Source organism: Acomys russatus, chromosome 28 (genome assembly GCF_903995435.1).
Source record: "Acomys russatus chromosome 28, mAcoRus1.1, whole genome shotgun sequence".
Classification (NCBI taxonomy): domain Eukaryota; kingdom Metazoa; phylum Chordata; class Mammalia; order Rodentia; family Muridae; genus Acomys; species Acomys russatus.
The window spans coordinates 28,989,738-29,011,602 of NC_067164.1; the positions used below are offsets into that span (position 1 = coordinate 28,989,738).

Genomic DNA, 21,865 nt, shown 5'->3' on the forward strand with positions numbered 1-21,865 from the left:
ACCACCCAGCAATATAGTCAATTCTTAATGATCTATTGTAAGCTGTGTCAGTTTCACACAATTCCAGGCTAATTTTGTCTGCTCAGCTAATCTGCCTTCAGATTATATCTCTGAGTAAGCTGAGTGAGTCTCAGGATGATTTGTAATATACAAGCCATGTGCTGGAGACTTTTGATGCTTTTTTGTGGGGAAGTGGACAGCAATGGGGACTGAACACAGGCTCTTGTACATGCTGGGCTAGTGCTCTACCACTGAGCTGTAACCCTAGCTTTCTTTTCACTTTATAGCCTAGGCTATCCTATCCTTGAAAGTTGTGGTCCTCCTACCTCAGTCTTCTGAATGTCTCAAATTATAGACTTGTGCCACCAGGTCCAGTGATGCCTGTGTGCCACGCCCCATGTATCGAAGGAGTGTGTGTGTGTGTAGTCAAAGCTTGCCCTAAAAATGTAGTTCAGTGGTCAGAGCATTTGCCCAGCATGTGTAGGGCTCAAGGTTCAGTCCTTATTACTAGATGGAGGGGGGTACTAAACTAGGGCAAAATATAAGTGTAGGCTTAGAACTTTTTCAAACCTGCCTTTTTCAGGGGTTCTTTAATGCCTATACCTCTCTTTCAAGCCACCTACCCTAGATAGGAGAGAAGAGAGGCTAATGGGAAAAGGAGAAGTAGAACTTTTTAGACTCAGTTCCTTGGAACAATTCCACTCTTCGTCCAGCAAAGGAGATTGCAGCTGCAGCAGCTGGAACCCAGAGCAGCTACCGGAACCTGGAGCAGCAGCTGGAATCCGGAACCTTAAAGCATTCTCTGGGGCGTTTCTCTCTAGGAGCATCTTAAAGTGGAGCGATGAACAGCCAAATAATGGAAAGCAATGCCAAAACCAAAAGGCCAACCCCCTGGGTTTGGGCTCACAGATATCGCTCCTCTCAGAGCCTGCACTAGGATGCTCATCAGTTGGCAAAGACCACGCCCCCTCAAGAGGCAGTTCCTCTTCTAGTGGACAAACCCCAAATGTCCTCTCACAAGTCTGCTTCCAGTGGACAAACACCACACACCCTCACACAAGTCTGTTTCAGCTCTCATACTTGGGATCAAAGTAAAAAAAAATGTTTATATCTACTACATATAAGGGTTAAGTATAGGCATAAGGTTATTGTGTAGTCTAAATTCTGATTTCTGCCTCAATGTTGTAAAACCACTGCTCCCCAATTATTCCCGGGTATGCCAATAAAGCAGCTTACAGCCAGTTGCTGACGAGGGGAGAGAACAGGGCTGGACTTCCTGCCAGCCAGGGGAGGAGGAGTTAGGAGGGTAAGCTGAGGAGTCAGCCAAGGGTGGAGGTCCAAGGAAGTTCAGGAGGGAGGAGCTGGAGCTGAGGAAAGCTACTGAGTGCAAGTATTGCTGGGATGTTTGCTGGGAGAAAGATAAAATAACATGGAGGGTTAAGAACAGACTTAAACTGCTCAAGATTGTGTTGTTGTGAAGCCTTGCAGTATTAAAGAGTCTCAATTATTTTTGTGATAGCCAGGTTAAGAACTAAGGTAAGAGAATCAAAAACACTATTTTATAAAAAATAATTTTAACAGTTAAGTTCCTAGTCTTATTACACACACGGTTTGGAAGCCAGTTGGGAAAACAGCTCTGGGTTCTGTTCACACTGGCCTGTGAGCAAAGACTCTCTCGACTACTTTCCTAAAGCCTGTTTCAGTCTTGCCAATCAGACTGGGCTTCTTGTGTATTTTTTTTTCTTTTTTTTCTTCTTTTTTTTCTTGTGTATTTTAATCACACCTTTGCCCTCGTAGAGAAATCCATGCTTTTTAACTTCTCCGTTTTCTTGTTCTGCTTCTGATTTCTTATGACTTCTTCCTACAGGTTTTGTTCTTGAACCTCGACTCCAAACGTCTCTGCTTAGCCCAACCACCCCGACTCTCCCAAGGCAAAGAGAAAGCATGGTGTTTGCTTCTGAAGGACAGACTCTGCAAGCCCTGCAGAAATGGTTTCTTCAGTGTTTCTATCCACGACTATAAAAACTTTGCTAATTTACTAGGCAATATCTGCAATAACATTTGGATTTTTGATTATGTGATTCTATGGAGACAACGTCATTAAGCTTAATTTATAAGAAAACGCCAGCTCAAGCCTTTAATCCCAGCACTCGGGAGGCAGAGGCAGGTGGATCGCTGTGAGTTCGAGGCCAGCCTCGTCTACAAAGTGAGTCCAGGATAGCCAAGGCTACACAGAGAGATCCTGTCTCGAAAAAGAAAAAAAAAAAAAAAAAAAAAAAAAAAAAAGAGAAAGAGAAAGAAAAAAGAAAACGCCAGCCCTAGGGAGGCTGCTATGCTAAGTCCTGAAGAGGTAGCCCCTAACACGCAGGAAATGTGATGGAGTAATGGCCTCTAAAGAAGTCCATGCTCCAAAGCCAGAAATCTGTGATATCTGACATCCTAACAGAATAGGGGGGTTGGAGGCTGGTAATGTAATGATCTTGAGAGGGAAAAAAAACCCATCATTAACTACTTGAATAAGCCCAATGCCATCACTGGGTTCTTTATAAGAAAGAGGAAAGGGTCATGAATAAGAGAAAGGTCATGAGGAAAGACCGGAAGGCCAGAAAGGTCATGAGGAAGAAAAGAGTTGGGGAGGGGACAGAGTGGGGAGAGGAGGCGAGAGACTCGGCAGCTGGTGACTCTGATAGTGGATTCGGACTACAGACTGAGGGGTGCAGGAGTGCCCGTGGCTTCCAGAGCTGGAAGAGACAAGGCAAAGATTCTGCCCTGAGGTTCTTGAGAGAGTTCTGGAATAAGGTCACCTTACGCACTAGCTTTATGCTCAGCTGTTACAACTATAGGAAATGAATATTAAGATTTCACAATCCAGTGAGATAGGTGATGTGAGCCACTTGGATAGAATTCTGGGAATGAGGAATACAAAATTAACACAAAGAGAGCCGGGCGTGGTGGCGCACGCCTTTAATACCAGCACTCAGGAGGCAGAGGCAAGCAGATCGCTGTGAATTCGAGGCCAGCCTGGTCTACAAAGCTAGTCCAGGACAGTCAAGGCTACACAGAGAAACCCTGTCTCAAAAAACCAAAAACCAAAAACAAAAAACAAAAACAAAAACAAAAACACAAAGAAGCTGCTGAGGAGATATTTATTTATGGCCTTCCTGCTGAGGAGATGAGGGCTCCCTGCAGGAGGGCTCCTTTGCCACTACTGAGCAAGGCCTTGGAAAGGAGAATCCAGGAAGCAGCAGGAGAAAAGATTACAGAACAAATGAAAAATGATCCAGACCCGTGTGATCAGTTATTTCCCCAGGTCCCAAAGTGACTTGATTAAAATTTTGCACATCCTACTGAGAATGCAGTAGGTCTCTGGGTTAGTAAAACAACAACGCTCTAGTTGTTTAATGTGGTTTTTATAACAATTGGATTAACACGGGAAACTCTTCTAAGAGTTTAAATACAGAGGTGCAGGCTTTGGATGGCAACGCGCCCTTAAATAAGGGTGACTGGCTCACCTCCAGACAGGCAGGTTAAGCAGCAAGGAACAAAAGCGTAGCAACTGCCAATCACAGTAAGACAGTTTTTTTTTTTTTTTTTTTTTTTTTTTTAAGATTTATGTATTATTTACACAGTATTCTGCCCACACGTGTGCCTGCCCACCACAAGAAGGCATCAGATCTCATTACAGGTGGTTGTAAATCACTATGTGGTTGCTGGGAATTGAACTCAGGACCTTCAGAAGAGCAGCCGGTGCTCTTAACCTCTGAGCCATCTCTCCAGCCCGACAATTCTTTCCAAAAGACACACATTACCATGTACAAATTAGGCATGACCTACAACCTTTCTCCATTTGGTCAACATTTTCTATGATGAAGGGAAACCAATGGAACCCATAGACTGTCTCTAGTATGTCTCTAGTAGAAAGACTGGCACTGAGTATTAGGATCCCTGTGTTCTATCCTGTCCATGCCTGTCTGTCCGCGACATGCCCCCCCCCCCCCGCCCCTGCCCGCCCCTGCTCGCCCCTGCCCCTCCCCCACCTCCTCCGCCCCAGCAATCAGAGGGCCAAGGAATGCCACAAAGTCACACCAAGCAACCTCATGTGAGAGATTTGGAGGAGGGGGGCGTTATACAAAAGGCTGCCTCTGGTGGAAATGGTTTGGCGCATGCGCATAGGGAGAATGAACATGGTATTTGGAGGCTGGTGATGATTGGCTGCTGACATTGGGTGGCTGAAGGCAAGCTCGGGGAGAAGCTGTAAGGTGAGTGGTTCTCGGCCTACGAATTCCGAGGACTCACTAGATGGTGATAGAGGGACTTAAGAGTCCTACCACTCTTTGCTAGGTTTTGATTGTCAGAGCTCCAGGTCTTGAATAACTCCAAATGGCTCCAGCTTAGCTTGGTTTTTTGGTTTGCTTTTTGTTTTTGTTTTGAGAGGTAGTCACTTCGATAAAGCATTTCTTTTGGTCATTCCATTCAATGAATGGGAAGGAAGGAAGCAAGGAAGGAAGGAAGCAAGGAAAGAAGGAAGAAACAGAACTGCCTGGCGGCTCATCAGCACCATTCAGATTTGCCATCCGCAGGGAGCTCGAATCCTTCCAGCATGACATTCTTTGCTCGGTGCCTTCAGCGACGTTTGCTTTTTTCCCCCCTTTATCTTCTGGTGAATTCACTGCTTTTTAGACTGTTCATACCCACTGTAGAATTGTCCAGAGGAGTACCTCTTCTCCATCGGCTTACTCCCATAAGAATGTCCAGGTACCTCCCAAGAGGAGCCCAAACTGATCTCAGTGGGCCTTAAGTCCTGAGGAGATGCTGCAAGCTCTGGGAGCCAACATTCCTCACAAGAGGAACTGAGCATGCTGCAAGGAGCTTCACTTCTCTCGTTCCCTGTGCTTCTGTCCAGGCCCAGAAAGGTGACCTCAGACTGGCTACATTCAAAAGGGATTTTCTGAGTCACTCTATCTGTTCTCAGTGCTTTCCCGTGTGGTACTAAATGATTACTCTGGGTTTCATCATCTTCTACTGGGATGCTTGGGACGTTATCCAGGAACAGAGGAGAAGGACACCTGAAGGACTTGAGTGACGTGGGAGGGTCTTCTGCAAAATACAAGCTCGGCTGCGCACTCTCCAGAGCATTCAGGACCTGACAGGCAAAGAAGCAAACCAACTTGAGTGACACTTCCATCTCTATTTTCCTCCCTACCTAGTAAAGAATAGTCTCTCATTTTCATGTAAGTAAGTTCAGCAAGTAAAATTGAAACAAAAATAAAGTAAGTGCAAACAGAATTTTGAATCTGAAAGGATAGCAGATAGAGATGCCCCTTTATCTCAAGGGCCACATCAGGTGACTTGCAGGCAGATATAAAAGAAACTACGGACTATAAAGACACCAGACTTCAGCTGCGAACCAGTCGCCACCTCTCTCTATGCTGTCAGGTGCGTGTTCATGCATTTCAACCACAGAAAGTAGAAGATTCTCATGGAGTTCATCAAGGCTGACTGGACCTCCAGCTCTCAAATGCCAGGATCAGAGAGCAGGCTTTGTAAATACAGATCTCTTCCCCAAGCAATAGAATGTCATTGAACAAACAAACAAACAAAGAATGGTATTTAAACAGCTTCACCCGAGATTTGGACATGCAGCCAGATTAGAAAACCAGTGACAAAAAAAAAAAAAAAAAAAAAAAAAGAAAAAAAAGAAAAAGAAAAGAAAACCAGTGACCTAAATATTCGTTCACCTTCTTTCTCTTTCTCCCTCTCTAAAAATACAGATAGCTTGAGCATTTATGAAGTGTTTTCATGTATTTTGTCTCCACAAATAGCACTATCCTGACTTCATAGACAAAGCTGTGGATCAAGAGAAAAATCATACAACTATCGAGAAAGGCAAAGTGTTGGTGCTGTACTCTCAAGCTCCTGGACCCAGGTTTGCCCTCCTACAGCACAGCTGATGGATCCTTGCTGGGATAGGATTTTACACTAAGAGTCATGACAGGCCTTCTATATGCTTTCCTGCCTGCCAGGCCAGTGTGAGCACACTATGGTTGTGCCAACCCCTTGTTTAGAACTCTCCCACAGCTCTCCAGTAGACTTGAAACAAAACCCAACTCTAAGAATAGAAGGAATGCCCCTCTATAACCCAGAACCTTCTGTAGTTTTAACTGCTGCAGCTCCCGGTACCTCGTCTTACCTCTGTGATGCTGAAGTGTCCAAAGCCTTATCCCTAAGGTTGATGACAATCAGGCGTGCTGATTGTCTCTTTTGAGGACATCCTTCCATCCTTACTGGTGCCAAGAGCTATTTCCCAGACCATAGCTAAGCTGTTACCTTCAGTAGGCATCTTCTGGTTGCTACAGATTTGCAGCCTGACTCCCTTCTGACTCTCGCCTTTCTAGTCACCCTGGGATCCTGACTGCCATCAATACTGTCTACTGGGCTCAAATATTATGTCTATTGATCTGACTTCTTTGCAACGCAAGCTTGAGGACAGTCATCATATCTTGACCGGTGTGTACCCTCAGCACCCAAAATACACATACAAAATGGGCATTAAATTTAGTATTTGCTTATAAATGAATTGATTGCATCTAAGACAAATGGATACATTTTAAAATAATGGAAACGAATGGGTGTTTTTTTATTGGATCGTATAGCTTAATGACTGCTGAATAAAATATCCCATTCAAATTACTTTTCATTAGATTCAATTTTTAAAATTTTATTGCTAGTGATGGTGTTGGGAGTGTACTGAGTAGTTTGCGTGAAGGACAGAGGACAGCTTGTTCTTTCCATCAGCTCCAAGGAACAAACTGTGGTCACTGGGCTTGCATGGCAATCATGCCTTTTCCTACTAAGCTACTTCGTTGGTCCCATATTTGAAATTTTATAATAATCTGGTTCTACCTAGTAATGCCTTCTACAAAGGTAACAAGAGTGTGAGGTGTTTGATATTTTATAAAAATCTGGTTCTACCTATTAATGCCTTCTACAAAGGTAGCAAGAGTGTGAGGTTTTTTTTAAAGATTTATTTATTTATGTACATAAGTGCTCTATCTGCATATACACCTACACACCAGAAGAGGGCACCAGATCTCACTATAGATGGTTCTGAGCCACCATGTGGTTGCTAGGAGTTGAACTCAGGACCTCTAGAAGAACAACCAGTTCTCTGAACCACTGAGCCATCTGCCCGACCCATGTTTGTTTGTTTCAAGCTAGAAAGGTTATCTGTTAGAGTAAATCCCTCTGTGGGAGACTGAATTCATCTCACTAATTAATACTTCACTCGGATGCACAATTTATCCAGCTTAGATTTTTCCACAGCTCACTTTTTCTTTTTCTTTCTTTCTTTCTTTCTTTCTTTCTTTGTTTCTTTCTTTGTTTTGTTTTGTTTTTTGAGACAGGGTTTCTCTGTGTAGCCTTGGCTGTCCTGGACTTGCTTTGTAGACCAGGCTGGCCTCGAACTCACAGCAATCTGTCTGCCTCTGCCTCCCGACTCCTGGGATTAAAGGCGCGAGCCACCACTGCCCGGCCCACAGCTCACTCTTAACTAAGACCTCATGTATCTTACTTCTTCCATTGTAGGTCTTAACTTGGGCCGAGTTGCCGCACACTGGCCTGCCAGAGAGAAGAGCTTGGCAGAGAAGTTCCGAGGACAGGGGGGTATTTTCCTGTCTAGCAAGGAGAGGCATGAATCGAGGCCTCTCTTCTCCATTAGTTCCATGAGGAGGTCGCGCTAGAAAGAGGAGAGGGTACAGTTATTTCCTGGAACTCGGTCAGATGACTTAAGTTGCCAAACAGGTGCCAGCGGTAGAGCCATTCTTACCAGCTGAACGTGTTTGGGATCATCCAGCACCACTTTACACCCTGTCAGAACCTCCATGATCACCTACAAAAACATACACAAAGTCAGCTACAGAGGCTGAGAATAAAAACAGCATTAGCTCAGACTACTTAATGTTACAATGGAATTTATTTGCATTAATGCTCTTGTATTTTGTTACCTCACGGCGGAGTATGCAAAATTAATGTATCAGATAATGAGTAACAGAAAATCAGTAGGTATACAAGTTAAAGCTCTTAAAAATTTCCCTCTATGCCAGTGGTTCCCAATGTCCCTAATGATGCAACCCTCTAATACAGCTCCTCATGCTGTGGTGACCCCCGACCATCAAATTATTTTTGTTGCTACGTCTTAACTGTAATTCTGCTACTGTCATGAGTCATAATGTAAACATCTGACATGCACAACATGGTCTTGGGTGACCCTTGTGAAATGCTGAGAACTGATGCTCTGAGGACTTAGAACCCTCTTGGGGGTGAATTCTCTTCTGTAGCTGACCAGTGGGGTGCCACTCACAATTCCGAAGCTGTAGACATCGGTTTTAACGGAAAGTCTCCCCTGTCTGACATATTCTTCAGGCATGTACCACAGATGTTTCCTGCTGCTGCCCGTCATGTTTATGGTAGAGTTCTGATGTTCTGGGTGGGGTTGGAAGTGGGCCATGGCAAAATCAGTTAGCTTGGCTTGGAACTGGTCATCCAACAGTACGTTTGCGCTGAAAGTGTGATCAAAGAGAAACAGGACAAACCGTCACAGGGGCGTTTAGCGGGATACAACGTGGCTGAGCAACTCAGAACGTTGCTAAGATGAGGCTGAACACAAACTTCCACAAGCGAGTGGGCATCCTAAAAGCTTTTTCTTAAAGTATGAACATAAACTTGTACGAAGGCTAACATAAAAATCCGACCCATGAGCTGCAGGTGTCTCAGATTTTGAGACATGCATGGGTGCTATGTGAACAGGGACAAACAAGTTAACCACAGTGGCTTACTTTGTGCTCTTCTTCGTGAGACCATGAGCTTAGTTTTAAGCAGCTAACAATGGAATTTGTTATGTGCCAAGAGCTGTGTTGTGAGATGCTAGGCTTACTAGACACGCTACTCAGCTTGAGCCGTCTTTGGTATTTCTCACTTCAGTGTTTAATACAGCTCCTCCTGTTGTGGTGTAAAATTATTTTTCTGCTACTTCTTCATAACTGGAATTTTACTGCTGTTATAAATCGTAAAATAAATATCTGACTGCAGGATATCTGATATACGACCCCCAAAGGGTTTGCGACCCACAGCTTGAGAGCTGCTCCCCTGCTTTAATGAAAGCCCCACCTTACAGTTCCATCTCTCTGGGTTTCTTTTTAGTTCTGAGGCTCATTTGGAATGTGAATAACTGCAGAAGCAAAGGCAGAGCGCACTGAGTCAATGAAGGGAGCTCGTTAAGAGCAAGCACTTCGCATCTTGGTAGGGCGTAAGGACTGGTTTATTTCATGTTTCAAAGGCTCAAACAGGGTGTTAGGGAAGGAGAAGCCACCTCACACAGCACAGTCCCCTTACGTGGTTCTGAGACACCCCCTTTCCTCCCACCCCACGCCCAGTTCTTTCCTCTTGCCTTTCAGGCAAAGTGAAGAAAAGGACCTATAACACTGCTCAGGGAATATGAAGCCAATTTGGCTGCCTGGCATGGCTGGACACGTGGTAGTCAAGAACGGAGACTGGCAGCCAGTCCTAAGAGGGCAGGCAGACTCTGCCAGAGTGGATGGGAGCCACGAGCAAGTGACCTTCTGTTTCAGTTTTGCTTAGGGCTCTTCAGAGCTTCAGCAGCAGGACACCAGCAAGCACAGAGTGGAAAACAAACTGTAAAGTGCAAATAACCGACCTTGTTAGGCCCTGTCTATTCAGTATGATCTTCTCTCTGGGGGAATAAGCTAGAGGCTGTGTCCCCAAGATGTGTATCAGTGAGCACAGTCCTTAACTTTCTCCTTGCCTGCCTAGCCTCTATAGTACTTGGCAGCTGCCAGATCCAGCCTGTCTCTCACATCGCCCAACTCTGTGCCATTTCTCACCCATCCCTTCATTTTCTCACTCAGAGAACAGCATTGAGCACCCTTCCATCCCTCGACAAATACGTATCAGGCAAGAGTCAGGTCCTAGCACTAGGTAAGAAGACATGATTAAACCTCCCATAGGTGCACACTTGATCTGTTCAAACCTGGGGCTTCTGAACCTGCCCCGATGCTTTCAGAACTTGGGGGACTATGAAGGTGAGAGTTTGCCAGCTGAGTCGAGAGATGAAACGGGGCAGAAACAGTTTTTTACTCTCAGAGCAGCATTCATGTGAGGAAAGACAGGGCACAGAGTGAGGTCTGGAAAGCCTTGGGCGAGGGTTGCAAAATTCGAATATGAAAGAAGTCAGTGGGCAAGAGTAGAAATCCCCTACCCTGCACCGAGTAAATGCCTGGCACAGGTATATATGCAGGGACACTCCTGTGGGTCTGAGGTTGACCTGTGGCTCACTATAATGCTAAAATGCACACCCTTATGTGCAGACTTCAAGCGCTGAAGGGACGTGTGATGCATGAAGTTGTATGTATGTATGTATGTATGTATGTATGTAGATCTGCATGTAGCATACTATGCCTTAGAAACCCAGTGTCTGCAAGTAAACTTTTAAAAAACACACATGACATAAAAGCTCCAATTCTGCGTGGCCAGTTGTTGGAGCTACTGACCCTTTCCCTACCCCAGCTTGTTTCCTCCCTTGTAAATAGATCTTTTTCTCTGACATGGTCTATATGGCTATCCATGTGTCTGTCCAATTCTTGTTTCAAGACACAAGACAGTGGAAACTCTGCAGAAGTGCCCAGCAAATTCTAACATCCATGGCCACCATGAGTTACGGCCCCACTGGGTTTTACTGCTCTGGGAGCCCCCAGATGCAGGCCCTTTATCTCTGCACAGAGGAAGACTGAAAACCTCTAGACACCACTCTTTTTTGTTTTGGTTTGGATTTTGCTTTTTGGGACAGAGTTTATCTGTGTAACCCTGGACCAGGCTGGCCTCAAACTCAGAGATTCACCTGCCTCTGCCTCCCAAGTGCTGGGATTGAAAGCGTCCGCCACCATCACCACCTAGCCAAATGCTGCATTTTCAATATCTCCCTCCTTCACACCAGTTCTCCAGAAGGCATGGTGTTCTGATTAATGTGTTAGGGCTCTGAGAATGGCAAAACTGAATCTAAACATGGCACAGGAATCCCTGGAGGTGTTTTTTGTTGTTGTTGTTGTTTGGTTTTTTAATATTTAGGAAAGGTGGGGTTGGGGATGGGCAGCAAGAATCACAAATCCCACGAGCTAAGCCATTTTCTTGACCTGCTACAAAACACTGGTGAGTCACATGCCTGCGAGAGGTAGACAGGTGAGCTGGGTAGCCACAAATCATATTACCCAATAAACCCGCTGAGGACATGGGGTCAGTGAGAGGCCATCGGTCAGATAGGATTAGGAGAGGACACTGCACTTACACACTGAATTACAGCATCTGGTGAAGAGGCAAATTCTTACCAGCGGAGAACCCCAGTGTAAAGCATACATTTTGAATCGAGTGATTTATTTGGTTCTAAGTAAAGGTTAACAGGAGCTGGGAAAGAGAAATGTTCGGTTTTAGGAAAGCGGGAATTGCCAGAAGGCCCTTCAACAATCAATTTTTTACTTCTAATGCTTTCTCCTGCTTCAACCTTAAATAGAAACTTCAACTACCAAGTGCCTTCAGCTACCCTGCAGGTCGACAGGGTACGTTTATTCCACAGGGCGAACGTGGGCTGACGAAATGAAGATGACACGAGGCAAGCTGAAATCAAAACGACACCAGCGAAGGGGCAGCTTGCTAGAACTCTGGCAGATCCGGAGGCAGACAGCTTCCATTCATGCCCCCATCTCATTTTTCTACCACCCACTCTCTCTACTCTTTACTATAAAGGTATTTGCTATAACAGAGAAGCCAGTGTGACTTCAAATAATTCTTTAAATAGAAGGATCCCTGACTGAGGACAATGGAGAGTTCTATACAGGTGGTGAATTTGTACGCTAACTCAGGGGTAGTGACTTAATATCTGTATTGGGAAAAGTTTCAATGACTTTTTTTTTTTTAGGAACCTGATCCCCCAAACAATACTACTTTACCGTGAGATCAGCTTTCTCTGCTCATCAGTAAATGTCCTAGTTTATTTGAAACAGTTAGGCCTTAAAAATGAACATGATGTCCATAGATCAAAATGCAGGATGTGAGTTTGAGTTGTGTTTGACACCAAGGATGAGGACTCTTCAGTAAAGTGCCCGGCAGCCCTGAGGAAAGGTAGAGACTCTACCCAGTAAGTCCCAGATATATAGACGATCCAACTACTTCTCTAAATGTCCTAGGGCAAGTGTTAGTCAAAGAACAACTGCCCACATTCCAGAACCAGGTTCCTCCTTCTTCTCAGTGACTCAACACCTACAGCCCCTGTCATCACTACAGGCCAAAGCGACACCATTGGCACTGTTGAATATTTTCCCTGTGTGCATGCTCCATACTCCCATAAAGCCCCCCTCCATCACAGCCTGGTCTCTTTCTTTTCTCCATCCCCACTCAGAGGCAGCCACTTTGCATCCCCACACCTCACCAATAATCTCTTGTGTGAGGTCTGTTGCATGGTGTGATTTTGGGGAGGCAGTCCTTGGCCCAGATGGCAAAGCCTCTCTTTCACTGCAAAACCCTTTCACAAAGGACAAGTACTCTCTGTGTCATGGCAGTTACAGCACTAAGGCCCCCTTTCCAGATGGCCTGCCTATCGTCAGGTGTGGAAACATCCAATTTCCCCAGACACGCAGGTTTCTGGGAGAGTTGTACATTCTCCCAGCTCTGCACAAGAACGTATATGGCTTCCGGTCTAAGAACAGTACAAGCCTGAAACTGTTTCCCCATCGCACCGTGGAGTTCTCTGTGTCTCCAGTGCAGCAGGTCTTAGAAAAAGAATGAAAGCTTGTTTGCTCCTTAAAAGTGTGTGAGTCTCAGCCTCCTACACCAAGGCCCAGTACTGTTACTTAAAATGTACAACTTTAGAGCTTGAACTGATCTACCCCAGGACCCCAGTTTCCACATCAGTAAAAAGAGCTGACGATGCTTGCTGGATAAGAAGACGTGAGTTGAATTATAGAGAAGACCTCCAAAGGCCCCTTGAAGGTGTGGACTAGCCTCATTGTCCATTCCATCCGTCACTATATCTCACAATCCCAAGAAATGCATTCGAGTGTCTCAGGAAAGTGTTCAAGGACCCTATTTGATTAAAGGGTGGACCTAGAGACCTGACACTCTGGGAGGTTAATTAATATCAAGGAACCAGTTGAGTTCCAAATGATTTTCAGAGAGGTACTAGACAAACTGAACTAAAAGATATTTCTAGATGATTTGAGACAACTAGGAGGACGAACCTCCTGTGGCTTCTTGTACCTGCATGCATATGTAATTTTATGTTAATGTAATGCTAATTTATATGTAAGTATTTACATATGTAAATTAAGGAGTGCATGTGCTTACATTAGTTACTTTTATGTTGCTGTGACAAAACATGTTGACCATGAACAATTTAATGAGGAAAGAGTTTATTTTGGCCTAAGATTCCAGAGGGTTAAGAGGCTGTTATCAGGGAGGCGTGGCAGCAGGTGGCAGGGAGGAACAGAAACCTGAGAGGCAACATCTAAACCACAAACTCAAAAGCAGAGTGAGCAAAGCAGAAGTAGTTGCATCCCCGCCACCTCGCCAATAAATCCCTGTGTGAGGTCTGTTGCCTGGAGTACTTTGAGCTATATAGTCGCAAAGCCCACCCCCCACCCCCCAGTGACCTAGTTCCTCCGGCAAAAATCGCTGAAAACAGCATCACTTAGCTGGGGACCAAGAGATCAAACACCCAAGACTCCAAGGAACATTTCTCCTTCATATCATCACTGTACTTAAAGACGGTGTTTGCAATGAGAATGATTAGGAGGGATTTTGACTTGTGCGATATTCTAAGTGTTTTAACTCCCTTTAGGAAAATAATGAACACATTTGGATATCATTAAAGAGGAAGGAAGTAGGAAGACATGATGAAAGTCTGAGAAAAATCGTTTATACTTAAAATGCTTCTGAGAAATCAAGATAGTTGTTTTAAAAGGAAGAAGTAGGGGGGAGTGAGAGGGTTAATGAATCAATCCGTCAGGCAGATGTTTCATTTCCTGCAGACCCACATGTCCTATTAAAATACCAAGCTGACTCTCAGTCTTGACAAGTCTGCATCCATCAGCTGACTTGCCCAGGAGGGCTGGGATAAAGGCAAAAGGAATAAAGCATCCTCATGGCTGTTCACCCTACTGGACCCCTCCCATGATCACAGACCTTCCCATAAGAAATGCTGTGTGTGCTCACCCACTCACTCTAATTTCATGTCCCTGATCAGTTTCCATATCTCAAGTGTCCTTGTTTAAGCTTCGTGCTTTCTCCTTCCTCTGATGCGGAAGCCTGTTTCACAAATGGTAATACCAGCCTAGGACCTGAGTTTATAGGACTCATTAGAAACACCAAGGTTGCTGGGCGTGGTGGCGCACGCCTTTAATCTCAGCACTTGGGAGGCAGAGGCAGGCAGATCACTGTGAGTTCGAGGCCAGCCTGGTCTACAAAGTGAGTCCAGGACAGCCAAGGCTGTCTCTGTCTCTGTCTCTGTCTCGGAAAAAAAGAAAGAAAGAAAGAAAGAAAGAAAGAAAGAAAGAAAGAAAGAAAGAAAGAAAGAAAGAAAGAAAGAAAGAAAGAAAGAAAGAAACACCAAGGTTAACGTCTTGATGTGGAGCCATTAGCGGGAGCAAATGTCTGCGATGAAAAATGTGTTTCAACTTAAACTTATCTACAAATGTGAAAACTCGAGGCCTATCGCTTTCAGATGCCTTAATGAGACCCTGTATTCAAATGCATCGTCATTTCCCAAAGGAACATGTAAGTCTTTTGCCGAGACTACAGTCTACACTCCGGATCCTTCCCTTAGATCCTTTCTTTCTTAGCTCCCACCATCTGGTAGTGAGCTTTGTTTTTATAACATTCTCTTAAAGAGTTCAAATATACTTTTTGGGGTTAACAAATATACTTTGTTTTTGGGCTGAACAAACCACCAGACTTGCTGAAAATACCTTTGACATGTGGGCTTTGCTTCCTCCTGTGGGTGTCCCTCAGCCACCCTCGAGACAATGACTCACTTAGAAACACACTTACTCTTGACTGGAGCAAACCAGGAGACAGTGTAGATCTCTGGACCCAGCCTCTCTCACAATCCCAGGCCTTTAAATCCCTGAGTTAAGAGCACGGTTATCGGGACTACACAGACATAGAAGGGCACCTCCTTTTTCCCATCTTAGCCATGTGACAGGCAAGTTACTGACCTTTCTAGCCTCTTCTATTCTCCTGTCAACTGGAAACAATAATGGTTTCACTATCACATCTATACCTTGATGGGTGGAGGGTTAACGAGTGTTTCCGTGGAGTCTGTAAGAAATGTACAGTCCCTGGCTTTGACTCAACTCCATAATCCACCTGCAGTCTAGCCAGTATCCTTCACAGCTAAGTGTTTACCAGTGCCACAGGACAAACTGCACATGGCTGTCTCCGGTGAGCTTTGTGCTGCTCCACACAGAAGGCCCTCCCCCTCCTCCTATTCAACCAGACCCTCTCTGCACCACAAGAGTTACTTCTGCTGTGGACCGTTTGCTGAACCTCTCTGAAGCTCAGTGTGCCTCCGGCTTCTGAGCTCCTACTGGACACCCACAATGCATCCTCAGTACTTCATGGAGCCCACCTTGTGTTGTTTACATAAGCATGATGCTGAGCCTATAGCAGACAGCAAACACTTATTTATGTAATCATTTCCTCAAGAGGATTTGAAAACCTCAAGTGGTTTTTAGATTACTGAGCACAGGAATGGTAAATATATGACCCAAGTGCTGTTCAACATCGCCCCCCGCCCCCGCTCCCGGCCTGGTATTACTGACAGACATCATTAATCGAGTTCCCAGAGGACTCAGTCAAGATTCTCTTTCTATCTTCTGTACTTAGGAACTCATTATTAATCAATCAAAGACAGAATGTGAGCTTAAACATTATATCAGCTATTAGCAACCATGATTTGCCACAGCTGCTATAGCATACTGCTTTGTGGACTTATTATTGGCAAAATACCTAAATAATAGAGCCAGGACTAAAACTTAGGTATCCTATTTCCATGTTGGATACTATTTTGACTATTTTGATTTACAACAATTAGCTGGGAAAAAACCATTTCATTCAGCTATATGAACAGAATATTAAAATCTGTTGATTACAAAGAGAAAAAAAATGAACTCTCCCTACCTCCACACCCGCCCCATTGCCTGTGTGTGTGTGTGCGTGCGTGCATGTATGTGAACTTAAAGGCTCAGTCACAATATTTTAAGTCAATGTACAAATTTCTGATACTGGAGCCTCTGTCAATGCATTCAGGATCCTCATGGAAAGCCAGAGGCCAAGGTGAGTCAGATGGAAACACTTAGGGCTTTGAACTCATGAACCCCATGAATTCAAATTCTGAGGGTTGAATATAATGGTAGCTCCTGCCAGGCCCCAGGCTTCCTTTTCCCACTTAGTAACTTCATCCTCAGAACCCTGGGAGGCAGTGAACTGGTACCCTGCCCAATTCCAGCCGGCGAGGAGACAAAGCATCAGGGAACGAAGGGACTATCCCAAAGTCACATGCTAGACATGGATGGGAACAGATGTGTGATCTGAAAGGCCACACCCTTCACCAGTGGTAAGAGGCAGAAACAATGAGATTTTTGAGTGGCTGCAAAAAGGAGAGCGTAGAAAAGAATGGGAACAGAATGTGTAGGGGGCAGGGGAAGGCATTTCAGACCCTTTCTTGAGAGTGACTCCAGGGAAAGGTGAGGTACCACTCTCAACCTGTGTGAACTTCTCACAGTGCAGAGACAGAGGAGAAAACCAAGCCAGGACTTCAGATGTATGGGGTCACACTATTCTCTTACAATCTCTCGGTCTGTGAGCAGAGCACAGGGCAAGGGCAGATAGTTTAAAAAGTGAGAGAAAGGGAAAGCGATGAATCGCTGGGACTAAATATGTAAGTGGGACAAGTGGGCAGATAATGTGAACCAGACCCCGAGTTCAAGCACGGGCATCCTGGGCACTGCCTATACCAACATCTACTTTCTCCCCCAAAGACTGTGCGCACCCCGTTCCATCTTGTATAAACCAAAGGAGTTGGACAGCAGGCTGCTGAGTAATAACTTCATGACCTTCCTTTTTACGGGGTGCTGGGGAGACTACATGAAAAGTTCTAACACTGAACCATGACCCAAGCCATCACAATCTTCATTCTCAAGAGCATGTTAAAAATCAGATCATGAGGTCCCTTGCAGGTGGCTTCGATAAAGAGAGAGAGAAGAAATGTAGCCGCAGCTTGAGTGTTGGGGTAAAATAACAGTGGGTCTGTCCACTTGTCTACTGTAGATGCTGCAGCGTTAATATGAGCCGTGGTCATTCTGTCCTACATCTGGGCAGCACTTTTCTTATCAAGAAAGATGTCGTTAATGAGGAATAGCTGTCTAAGTAGCATGGCCTACAGACTTAGACCTAATGTTTGGGGAGTGTGATTTCAAGGCAAGTTAAGGGCTGGTCCTTGGGAGTCGCTTAGGCTTGGGAGCGACCGTAGCTGGCTTGGAAGCATTAAGGAAAGTCCTCTGTGCTGTCTCTTTTCTCTGTAGCACACACATTGGTTAGAGTCCACCCAGTGGGGTCTCCATGGTCTACATGAAGAAGAGGACAAGGGACTCAGTAGGAGGATACAGGACATCTTGAGAGATGATCCACAGTCCTATGGGACTTAATGGGTTTTAAATGGCAAAATATTTTCTCCTCTAATCCCTCAGCCTGCATCTTAGGCCTATGAGAACCGTTACTAAACACCCAGGAGGTCAGTTGTACAAGTCTGATACTTTTAATTTCAGCGTAATATTTATATAAAGCCTAGATAAAATCCAAATGCTGTTATACATTTCCTCATTAGAGATATGCACGCACACACACACACACACACACACACACACACACACACACATTCTTTTAAGCCAGTACTTTTAACTTTTACCAAGGGCAGATAAGTAACCTAAGAGTACTCTGTAGATATAAGTAGAGGTTTGATAACACTATATTAAACTCGTACCTTAGAAATGTAAAATCACAGATATATAAATCTCTAAATATATATAATCATAATTACAATGTATACTATACATAATGACATGTGGTTTTATATAATCATGTATAGCATACGTATAATATATGATATGTGATGATACATGTATATCCACATCTACATGTATATATCATACGTACATAAATATCATCTCTTACATGTGTGGATAACTTACTCAGATCATCATGACTTGTATAGACTTTCCAGTTCTGTCTTCATCTTTAAAAATTATAAAGGTGTAAGCTACTGAAGGTTTTAATGGTAGAATTGATTATAGGCAATGGAACTTCATGATGTTAGTTGGTTTGAGAGAGAAAGACTGATGGCAAATTGTTGCCATTAGTTGTTTGTTTGCTTAAACTTGAGACAAGCTCTCAATATGTAGCCCTGACTGATCTGAAACAAAGTAAGACTGGGCTGGCCTTGAACTCACAGAGACCTCCCTGACTCTACTGCCTGGAATCAAAGGCATGCACCATTAACACGCCATTGCAGGATGCTTGGTCCCAATGAGATCCCTGAGGTTGTGAACTGTAGAAACCTGTCTTTTGTTTGGCATGGTTGAGCCCTAGCACACACCTTTAATCCAAGAGCTATCTGTACACGGGATTTAATAAAGTTAACCTTAGGTCAAGAGGCAGAGCAAGAAACCAGCTGACAGGGATTAAAGAGTAGGAGGGGCTTTGAGTTGAGAGATATTTAAGAAGGCATGTAGAGGTAGAAGGAGTCTTTGGCGCTTTCAGCTCTTGGGCTTTAATCTTAAAATTTTAGCTTTAGCTCTTTGGCTCTTAGCTCTCTAGCTCTTGAGCTCCTCAGCTCCTTGGCCTTTGGTTTTTGGGCTTCGAGCTAGCAAGCCTTTGGCCTTGGGTTTTTTGGCCTTTTCCTCCTGGACTGTCAGCCGAGCTAGTGAGACTTTTGGGTCTTCTCCATTGAGACATGAGCTGAGTAGGAAGTTCAGCTGGTGATTTCTCTGCCTCTAGCAGGGTTTTTACCACAACATCTGGTTCCTGAGTCTTTATTGGTAAAATAGAAAGATCTAGGATTTTCAATTAAAACAACAATACCCAGCATAAATTTTATTTTTAATTTTAGGGTATGACATAATTCTGAAACATTTAAAAAGTTTTTGTTTTTATTTGAATATATTAAGTGTACAAAAGATTGAATCTCATTATAAAATTTTCCTATATGTACATGGTCTACTTCGATCACATATACTTCAAGTACTAGCCCTCTCTACCTCCCAAGTTTTCTATTCTAAATAGTCCTCCTATTTTCATGTCTTTTTAAAAATATAGATTTAACATATAAAATAAAACATAATATAGTTATCTTTCTTAGTCTTAGCTTAGACATATTTTTAAATGGAAGCAAATTATAATTATTATAAAAAACAAACCATAGCAATAAAGCCTTGTTGATACTTTTATGGGCTTCACTTTTAATATTTAAAAAAATAAAATTGCAGCTCTACAATGTTATAATTATGTGCTACATAATACTTGGGTTTGGCTTTTTCTAACTCATCTCACTTTATGTACATGGTGCCAGGTTCCTTCATGATACTAATATTAATTAATTCAAACTGGCCTCCGATAAAGTCTATAATACATTAGTCTGAAGTTTAATCCAGAAAAGAAAATGAAGATTGTCGTTTTACACTCTTCTGGCAAAAATACAGTCTTGAGTTACTCACGGAAACTGACAGTGTTTAGCACACATCTTTGAGCCAATGTCAAGAATGCATAGGCTCCCCTGCTAGAAGCTGTCTCTCCTAATTATGACTTTTTCAACTGCAAGGCAAAGGCAGGAGAGTTAGTGACTCAGGACCCCCATAAGAGCAATGGGCTAAGAATCAGGGGGCCGGTTCTACATTTTGAGTGAAGGGAAGAGTTCCCTTCAGAGATGCAGGGAGGTGATCTAGATCAGCCAATTCACATCTGGCTGGGACTTCTATGGTCAGATGATGCTACCATCTGACAGATGTTTGGTGGCCTAAGTGATTTGAATTCCTAGGTAATGTGGGCATGTCACCACATAAAAGGGAGACAGACACCTATGGCTTCACTTCACACTAACTTCGTCTTTGCCAGCAGCTCAGCAGACAGGCTGTGAGCCAGTGGGAGCCTGATTTGTGCTGGAACAGAGACAGCGATGAAACCACATGAAAACACAATTCCCAAGTACATGTCCACAGCCCTGGAATTTCAGTCTTGGGCACGTGCTTGTGTATGTACATGTAGGAGGCATGGAGGTCCTTGTCCTCACAGATCACTAGGGCAACCTTGAATGTTAAAACACACATGGCTGTTCCTTTAAAAGAAGGGATAAATAACCTGTTATCCACTCAGAAGGCTGGAAGCAGATGTGGTTAATAACCCAGAGGTCTTTGCACTATCTGGGTGGCCAGACACCATACCAGATTCTTGCTCCTGGACCCTTATCATATGCTTGCTTTCTCAGTCCCTCTATAGAAGGCATCTTACTGGAAGATGGGACAGGCACTTTACATGTGTTTTGATGTAGTCATGTCCTAGGTTCAGCTGGCCTACTTAGTTCCTCAAGTTCTTCAATGTGATGTATGCTTTATTGAGCACACAAGGTAGGGCTAATCATCACCAGGAAAGTAGAGAGCAGAGACCTGTTCTATGCAAAGTGGGTGAGAAGCAAAGACCAGCAGGAAGGCCCAGGGTCCTGATATCCCCTTCAAGGAGATGGTGTCAATGCTCTAACTTCCTGTACTGGAGTCCACTTCCTAGAAGTCCCAACACCTACAAACAGGACCACTGTAGAAATCACACCTTCAGTATAGGAGCTTTTGAGAGATAGTCTTTGGGAGGAAGGGGAGTATTTCACTGTGCCTCCCATATCGGCCTCTCACATCGGCCTCGAACTCACGACACTCTCCCTGCCTAGCCTCCCAAGTGCTAGGACGAGCCACCAGGGTAGATTCTTTCAGATACACTTAAAATTCAAACCATAACAGCCAGACAGGGAACAATCACCAGTCCCTCTCCCAACTAAAAAGTAAACACGTGAAATCTGTATTTGCAGTGGGGGTGTCACTTCTTGCCTTCACACTTTGCTCTCTGCATGTTTACTGCCTACTGAAGGTTCTGTCTAGCTTGGCTACTAAACGGCTTTATAAGTTAGCAGAGCTAGGCCAGTACCTGGGCTGTTGCCTTGGAAACCCCGAGACCACAGACTCAGAATCTCTCTGCTTCCCCCTGTCCTCAGGACAAGCTTGAATCTGTCCCTTGAGTTTCTCTTATCAAACCCAGTTCTCCAATCTCGTTACTGCTCAAGCTCCATCACCTAACTCCTTGGCCACCACATTCTCTTTTCTTGTCATCTCATTTTATCTTCTTTGCCAACTTCATCTGTTCTTCTCCAACCTACCAGCCTACCTTCTTTCCTTTTTTTTTTTTTTAATCCCTTACGCGTGTACCAGTTGCTTCCCTTGTTTGACCCCTTGAACAAATTTACTGCCTCCACCAACAATATTCTCCCCTACTACTTTCAATCAGTCCCTGTCAAAAAACACACTTCTTTTAAGACTTGGCATGGGGCTCTCTAGCTCCAACTGTAACTGAGCCCAACTACACACCGGATATGTAGGAATGAGACGTCTTTTCTGTGTTTGGCCCACTATGGCCTCCCATTTTGCTTTCCACATGACAGAGTTTGATCAAAAAGGAACTTGACTCCTCAAGTGTTTGACCAACACATACT

General features: G+C 44.2%; 1 protein-coding gene across 1 annotated transcript in view; it reads right to left on the reverse strand.

Moving 5' to 3' along the window:
• Positions 1–4,666: 4,666 nt before the first annotated feature.
• Positions 4,667–21,865, reverse strand: part of Irak3 (interleukin 1 receptor associated kinase 3) — a 57,345-nt gene continuing 40,146 nt past the window's right edge. The window contains exons 9-12 of the mRNA XM_051170400.1: positions 8,360–8,558; positions 7,826–7,888; positions 7,571–7,735; positions 4,667–5,143 (exon numbers count right to left, since the gene is read on the reverse strand). Coding sequence (XP_051026357.1) covers positions 4,667–5,143; positions 7,571–7,735; positions 7,826–7,888; positions 8,360–8,558 — 904 coding nt within the window. The remainder of the gene's footprint in view (positions 5,144–7,570; positions 7,736–7,825; positions 7,889–8,359; positions 8,559–21,865) is intronic.